The following is a 7,811-nucleotide window of genomic DNA, read 5'->3' on the forward strand; positions in this document are numbered from 1 at the left end:
AGCGGACGTAGGGCCGGGGTTCAGGATGGCGCTCACTCTGCCCAGGGCAAGGCGGGTTACCTCTGGGGCCTCACCACAGGTTCCGCTTCCTTTTCTGGGTATTTGGAAACCGTCGCCCCGCCATTTCGGTGTGGGAAGGGAGGGGCGCCTGCAGACTTCGGTGCATTAGGGGTTAATTTCGGACTGGCAGAAATGGAGCCTATGGCAGCCAGAGTGCCCCAGTGCCCACAACCCTACCGCCCGCCCCTGCAGCCTGCGCTTACCAGCTTTATCGCTGCTATTTCCGTGAGGGCTGACGGTGAAGGTGGCGAAGACACCCAGAGTGCGCGGGTGGAGGTGGGGAGAGGAAGCAGACCGGATTGATCCCCAGAGCCAGATGGGACTTAAAGGTGAGGGGAGGAGGCATCCTGATGGCCAGCGTGGCCAGATCGGAAAGCTGGCAGGAAAGAAAGGGAGGTAGGGTCGTACTTAATTCCAGTTGTTCATCCTCAAAGCAAAGGCCACAAAGTCACAGCTCTGAGAGACCTTTTGCTCCCTCAGGTTCTTGGGAAAGCTGGGTTTCCTGGGCGTGGGGATCTGGAGCAGCTATCGTTGTCTCAGTCACTGCAGTGTCTGTGCCCTCTCTGTCCTCCCTGAATGTCCTGTGAATGGAGCAGGGTCATGTGGTGCCCGTGGCTCTCACCTGACAACCCTCCCCCCACTGAGCAGCAGGCTAAGGGGTTGCCCTGCCTTGCTGGGTGTCTCCAGCCGGGGAGTCCTGTGCAGGGGAGCTGGGGGAGTGGAGGCTGCCAGTGTCTTCTGGACCTCTCCCCAGCCCAAGTCTCCCCTCTTGCCATCTGAGTCATCCTGGCTGGTAGGGGGTAGGGGGGAGAGTGGCTCATACAGGGTTCAAATGTGGGGATGTTGGGCTTATGCTGTGTTCCCCCCTCCGTCTCTCTCTTAGCGTGAATGCATTTCAGTCCATGTGGGGCAGGCAGGTGTCCAGATGGGCAATGCCTGCTGGGAGCTCTACTGTCTGGAACATGGGATTCAACCCGACGGGCAGATGCCCAGTGACAAGACCATTGGTGGAGGGGACGACTCCTTCACCACCTTCTTTTGTGAAACTGGTGCTGGAAAACATGTTCCCCGAGCAGTTTTTGTGGATCTGGAGCCCACTGTAATTGGTGAGAGGAAAAGGGGGCAAAACTGGGGGGTGGGGTAGCGATGGAGCGTGACTGGAGAGAGGGTGTCTAGACCTGGCTTTCCGAACCCTGAACATGCCTAGTCCTATCTGAAGTTGAAAAGGCAAGCTGATCTTGGGCTTTCCTGGGCAGCAGGTCTGGGAGGGGGGTGGTTATCTCAGCTGGCAGAAGGATGTGCTGCTCTCTGCATCTGCTGCAGCAACCCCCTGGGGAGGAGGTCCCTGCTGAGGGAGCCTTGTGGGTTCTGTCCTGACAATGTGCTTTATGCGCTTCCAGATGAGATCCGAAATGGCCCCTACCGCCAGCTCTTCCACCCAGAGCAGCTCATCACTGGGAAAGAGGATGCGGCTAATAACTATGCCCGCGGACACTATACCATTGGCAAGGAGATCATCGACCCTGTGCTGGACCGCATCCGCAAGCTGGTGAGCATTTGACAGGGAAGGGAGGGACCTTTTGAGATTATGCTAATGGCTAGGAATGTTTTATTCGATCCCTTCAGGGGGTCATCTCTAACTACACTTTCCAGAATAGTCATTAGTCTTGGCCCTGACTTCTCAGATTTGGGGCTTTAGGGAGTAAGAAAAGACAGTTCCTCAGACCTTGTACCTACGTTGCTTTTTTTTTCCCTTGCCTTTCAGTCCGACCAGTGCACGGGCCTTCAGGGCTTCCTGGTGTTCCACAGCTTTGGAGGCGGCACCGGCTCTGGATTCACCTCGCTCCTGATGGAGCGGCTCTCCGTCGATTATGGCAAGAAATCCAAGCTGGAGTTCTCTATCTACCCAGCCCCGCAGGTGTCCACCGCCGTGGTGGAACCCTACAACTCCATCCTGACCACCCACACCACCCTGGAGCACTCAGACTGTGCCTTCATGGTGGACAACGAAGCCATCTATGACATCTGTCGCCGCAACCTGGACATCGAGCGCCCGACCTACACCAACCTCAACCGCCTCATCAGCCAAATCGTCTCATCCATCACAGCTTCCCTGCGCTTCGACGGGGCCCTGAACGTGGACCTGACAGAGTTCCAGACCAACCTGGTGCCCTACCCGCGCATCCACTTCCCCCTAGCCACCTACGCCCCCGTCATCTCTGCAGAGAAGGCCTACCACGAGCAGCTGTCGGTGGCGGAGATCACCAACGCCTGCTTCGAGCCTGCCAACCAGATGGTGAAGTGCGACCCCCGGCACGGCAAGTACATGGCCTGCTGCCTGCTGTACCGCGGAGACGTGGTGCCCAAGGATGTCAACGCCGCCATCGCCGCCATCAAGACCAAGCGCAGCATTCAGTTTGTGGACTGGTGCCCCACGGGCTTCAAGGTCGGTATCAACTACCAGCCGCCCACCGTGGTGCCTGGGGGTGACCTGGCCAAGGTGCAGCGTGCCGTGTGCATGCTGAGCAACACAACCGCTATTGCCGAGGCCTGGGCCCGCCTGGACCACAAGTTCGACCTGATGTACGCCAAGAGGGCGTTTGTGCACTGGTATGTGGGTGAGGGCATGGAGGAGGGGGAGTTCTCCGAGGCCCGGGAGGATATGGCTGCCCTGGAGAAGGATTACGAGGAGGTGGGCATCGACTCCTATGAGGACGAGGATGAGGGAGAAGAATAGAACAACTGGCTGGAGCCTGTTCACTATGTTTATTGCAAAATCCTTTCGAAATAAACAGTCTCCGTGCACGGTTTCTTGTTTCCTCTGTGAGTGCCCGAGCTCCTGCTGCCTTCCCCTTTGTGCTGCTGCTGCTGCTGCTGCTTCTGCCATATTTGCTGCTCGTGACCCTTTTTCCTTCCATGAAGGGGAGATCTGCCAAGGGGCCCTTGCCAGGCCCAGGAAGCCTGACCCCAGGGACCTGGGTGTAAGGTCCCAGGGACACCCAGGGTAGGGAGGGAATGAGGATCAAATCCTGGACCTGTCCTGCCACAAACTATTGAAGGATACAAGTCTCTCCTTCCTTTCCAAGTGGGAGGTCAAGTCCGGCAGTTTCTGTGTTGGAGTTGGAGCTGGACTGCTTGCCACGCTATTCTTCCTGCCGCTTCTACATTCACCAGCTCTGGAAGCAAGACTTGGCCCAGGCTGCTCTGCCTGATGAGGGTTTGAGAACAGGGCTGGCCTGGCCCAGGGTTCCTGGCCATGGAGTCATGCCATAGCTTGGGGGATGGGAGGGAGTGAGAGCGATCTCCGGTTGTCTGTGCCCCTGCCCCTCCAGCAGCTTTGCATAGCTTACTGTCTGTCTGACCGCTTGGCTGGGGCTGGGGTGTGCCATTAAAAGTCAGGTCGTCTCCTCTGTTTGTGCTTTCTTTCTGGCCTCAGCCTCCATGCTAGCTGGTGGGGCCTCCTGCCAGGGCCCTGGAGAAAATTTCAACTTTGCTAATAGGCACCCCAGGACCCATGCTGACGTCAGCGTGGAGGGGGGGGTGGGCGTGCAGGGGGAGCATCGATCTCAGAAGGAGATGCCAACCCTGCCCTTGCCTTTCCTCCCTGGTGATTCAGGGACGCAGTGTCCTTCCCTGGGGAACAGGTTTCAAGCCCAGCTAAGGCAGGGCCCATGTTTACTCAGCAGAGCAGACAGGAAGTGGCAGCTGGATACTGCCACACCATGCTAACCTCATTAATCATTAACCATGTGTGAGCGGGAGCCATCAGGGAGATGCGGCCAAAATGGCTGCCACGTCCACTCCCCTAGGCCCCAGGCTGGGGATGGGAGACCTGTTATGGAGCTGTCCCAAAGCTTCCTCCGGTGTCTCCACCCAGAGGCCTTTGCCTGGCAAACCGGCTGGGCTGCTCTGACTAAGCGACCCACCCCTGGCAATGAAGGGAGGAAAGAACTAGCTGAGTGTGCTTTTAGGGAAGCCCTGCTCCCAGTCCTTGGCACAGTGGAAAGAAGTCAGATCAAGCCTCAGCAGCTCTAAGGTTTTGACTAGAACTGCCCACTAGCACCCAGCCATAGCTAGGATCAGGACAGCTGCCTCCTTCTGCGGGGAATGAAGTCACGTCACTGCTGACTCCACACCAGTGCCTCTTCTCAGGCTGTTCTCTTAGAAACAGCCACCCTGGGCTGTGTGTACCTCGCACCACTCCAGAACACAGATCCGCACTGACCTGCTTCCACTTTATTGTTTACACACTCTCCTGCCCCCATGTGGAGACAGAACATGATGTGAGCTCAGCGACCCGCTCAGAGCCATCCACCACATGCCCTCGGTTTCCCTTTCCTGCACCCTACCCTCAGGCTCCTTGCCCAGGTGTTGCTCCTGCAGCTACGAGGGCAGAAGAGCAGATGCAGGACTGGGGTGACTTTCCCCAGCCCCCTACCCTAAACTGTAAGAAAGTCCGGGAAAGGACTGATGATGCGTCCGGTGAGGAATGGAGCCCCTTTTCCAAGGCACAAGAAGCCACTTCAACATGGCCACTGGTCTTCAGATTTGGGTAGTGTGCTGGTCAGGAGCTGGGGGCTGCAGGGCCTCCAACTGACTGAGGAGGAGAGGAATGTGAGGGCGCTGCTGGGGGTCCACAGTCATCATCGAGGCCAGCAGCTGCCGCAACGCTGAAGAGTACCTGTACAGGGAGGAGGGCAGGGTGACTGAGGCTGCCCCAGCACCTGTGCATGGCCCTGCCACTGACCTGAGCCCCTTGTGAAGACCCCAATTTGACACCATGGAGTCCTCGCCAGTGTTCCAGGCCCCCCATATCTCCCAATTGCTCACCTGGGACTTTGCGGGATACTGAGCTGGTTCTGCACAGCAAGGGCCACACTGTCACCCTTCTGGAACACCATGTCGTAAGGGCCTTCCCCAAACATCATGGCATACAGCACACAGCCTAGGGACTGAGCATAGATTGGTCAGTCCCTGGAAGGGGACCAACAGAAGTGACATTTTCCTCTTCTGTGGTGAAAAGAGACTACATAAGCCAAAAAGAACATGCAGACATCAGCCACATGGCACCACCAGGACCTAGAGAAACGGCCAGTTAGCTGGAGGCCTCTGTAGCCCTTGCTTAGCCACTGCCTTCAGCACCGACACAGCTGTACCCACCCTGTTCAGGGACTGGGATTAAACCATTTCCTGTGCAATTGCGTACAGTATCAGTGACAGTTCCCAGGAAGGAAGCTGAGGGGAATGGGGACACACTGTGGTTCCTGGGCCCCATGCAACAGAAACCAAAGACCTCCTGTACCTCGCGGTAGGGACAGAGCCGCACCCTCCCCCACGTGCTCCTCACCCAGACATCAGTCCGCTCATCGATGACACAATGGCTCTGCACTGAGAAGAGCTCCGGGGCCCGGTAGGAGATGGTGCACCGCTGGGCTGCCCAGTCCTGGAACAGTGGCCCCAGGACTCAAAAGTAGGGCACAGGCTATGGTCATGTGACCAAACTGGAGCATGCACCAAAAGGTGAGGCAGGGGACCAGGTGGACAAAGGAACCTGGAGACTCACCTGCAGGGTCAGGGCCTGGCGGGAGCTCTCCACGTGGATGCATGCCTCATTCATGGACCCCAAGTCCATTAAAACTGGCTGCCCCTCATCTCCAAGCAAGATATTGGTGGGTTTCAGATCCCTGTAGGGAAGTGGAAATGCCCTATGAGCAGCCCTGCACAGCCAGACTGCAACCTCGGAGTAAAAGGATTATGAAAACGGTTTCCTGAGAGGACAGCAGAGACCTCCCATTTCTGGAGGCTCTACCTCTCACCCCTGCACATGTACAGGGCCCTGCCACTGACCTGTGGGCATAGCCCTTGGTGTGAATGGCCTCAAGGCCTCTGCAGATGCCCAGCAGCAGCTGAAGGATCTGCTCCTCAGTCAGGAAGCTGCCTTTGTCCTTCAGCCGCTCTATCTCCTCCCACAGTGTACCTTTCTGCAACACAAGTTGGAGATGGTTTGGGTGCCTCTGAGACTGGACTAGATCACTTTCCTACATCAAAGTCTATCAGCCCTTTCACCAAACACGGCTCAGACCCCACAGTCACCCTTGGGCTCTCCTAAACCCCAAACCAGAAGTGGCCGATCCCAGGACATGGCCCCTGCTTCCTAACCATCCTTGATGCTCACACAGCCCTTGTCAGGTTGCTCTGCTGCAACCCCCTCCATAACAGGAGTCTTGCTGACCTTGAAGAAGGGTAGCAGCAGCCAGGCCTCATGTTTGGCACCCCGCTCCCTCAGACAGTAAGCCACGAGGCGAAGGATGTTGGGGTGGTGGAAGAGGCGATGCATGTCCGCTTCTCGCTGGGCCTCCTCCCGGTCCTGATGCTCGTGACACAGGATTCGCTTCAGGGCGTAGAAGTGTCCATCATGTAACCCCTCCACTAGGTCCACATAGCTGAACCCACTGTGGGCCAAAGGGGTCAGTGAAGGGCCATGGTCATCTCCCACACCGCTTGGATTCACAGGAACTCCCTGAGGGGAGGGGTGATGTCGCTCCTATCTAGTAATTCAGCAGAAACCCTTCCTCCCAAGAGCTCTAAAGGAAATGTGAAGATCATTACACTCTGGCTCAAGGGCAGAGACACTAGGGCTAGCCCCATAGCCTAGTGGCTGAGGGAGCCAGATCCCATATGGATTGCAGTTCAAATCCTGCCCAGGCAGCTTGAAAAACACATTAGGTATGCATGCATGCATGCCCCAAATCCAGACAGGATGCAGAAATGGAGAAAGGACTGTGGCATGACCATGTCCCATTGGGGTGTGCTTTCTCCCTTTCTTTCTCTCTGGTGAGTGTATAACACAACAACCAGATACATAGAAATCTTCTGAGATCCTGTGGTCATAGCAGTGCTCTCTATATGCTCAATAAACAAAAAGTCAATAGCCAATATTCACCAAGTGCTTACAAACCCTGCACTGTGGGAACCAGCAGTTAGCGTAATGACTATGTTGCTGGACTCCCACATAGTCGACCACGGTTTGTGTCCCGGACCCGGTGGCTTAAAACTCACGCCGGGCGCATGTGCGTGCGTGCCCAAGATCCCGAGAGGAGAATGGAGGAGAAGGGATTGCGGCGTGACCATCCCCCCTGGGGGGTGGTTTCTCGCTTTCTGTCTCTGTGTCTCTCTCTGTCTGTCTGGCGAGCGCCCTACAGTGAAAATCTCTCCAAAAAAAAAAAAAAAACCTGCACTGGGTGAGACGTTTTATACACACTATTCTCATTGAATTCTCACAACGCCATTAGGGAAGCATGTTAATCACCTCTACTAAGCAGATGAAGAAACCAGGGCAGACAGATCTAGAAAGCCTGGCTCCAGTTTCACTTTCTTGACTACCAGGAAGCTAAGCTGTCAGCTGAATTACAGGATGCAGATAAAACCCTTCTTTCCCTGGGGCCGGCAGGTGGCATGGTGGGTGGTTAAGGTGCTGGATTCTCACATGGCCAACCATGATTCCAGTTTGGAGCCGGCAGCTTACTTTCTCCCTCTCTGGTCAAAATTAAAGCAATAAATAAAATTACTTTAAAAAAGAAAAATTGTCGGGACCAGCAGTTAGCATAATGGCTATGTCGCTGGACTCCCATGTAGTCACTCGCGGTTCAAGTACCCGACCCCGTGGCTTAAACTCACGCCCGGCACATGTGCGTGCGTGCCCAAGATCCCAAGAGGAGAATGGAGGAGAAGGGGTTGTGGCGTGGCCATCC

At 56.1% G+C, this 7,811-nt stretch overlaps 2 protein-coding genes across 6 annotated transcripts in view; one reads left to right on the forward strand and one right to left on the reverse strand.

The window, feature by feature from the left end:
* LOC102496008 (tubulin alpha-4A chain) overlaps nt 1-2,870 on the forward strand; it is a 3,759-nt gene extending 889 nt beyond the window's left edge. The window contains exons 1-4 of one of the 2 annotated variants that reach the window (XM_014584222.2): nt 301-389; nt 944-1,166; nt 1,461-1,609; nt 1,826-2,870. In XM_014584222.2, coding sequence (XP_014439708.1) covers nt 986-1,166; nt 1,461-1,609; nt 1,826-2,797 — 1,302 coding nt within the window. In that variant the 5' untranslated portion in view covers nt 301-389; nt 944-985 and the 3' untranslated portion in view covers nt 2,798-2,870. Of the gene's footprint in view, nt 1-300; nt 390-943; nt 1,167-1,460; nt 1,610-1,825 lie in introns of those variants that run through there. The other variant, XM_006168623.3, reaches the window with a different exon arrangement.
* Nucleotides 2,871-4,274: 1,404 nt separating this feature from the next.
* Nucleotides 4,275-7,811, reverse strand: part of STK16 (serine/threonine kinase 16) — a 4,391-nt gene continuing 854 nt past the window's right edge. For 2 of the 4 annotated variants that reach the window (XM_006168630.3, XM_014584223.2), the window contains exons 3-8: nt 6,293-6,512; nt 5,908-6,041; nt 5,624-5,744; nt 5,408-5,503; nt 4,891-5,012; nt 4,603-4,741 (exon numbers count right to left, since the gene is read on the reverse strand). In XM_006168630.3, the coding sequence (XP_006168692.1) occupies nt 4,603-4,741; nt 4,891-5,012; nt 5,408-5,503; nt 5,624-5,744; nt 5,908-6,041; nt 6,293-6,512 (832 nt within the window). Of the gene's footprint in view, nt 4,742-4,890; nt 5,013-5,407; nt 5,504-5,623; nt 5,745-5,907; nt 6,042-6,292; nt 6,513-7,811 lie in introns of all 4 variants that reach the window. The other 2 variants (XM_006168631.2, XM_027768350.1) reach the window with 2 other exon arrangements.

This window comes from Tupaia chinensis, unplaced genomic scaffold, assembly GCF_000334495.1.
Source record: "Tupaia chinensis unplaced genomic scaffold, TupChi_1.0 Scaffold145907_1, whole genome shotgun sequence".
NCBI lineage: Eukaryota > Metazoa > Chordata > Mammalia > Scandentia > Tupaiidae > Tupaia > Tupaia belangeri.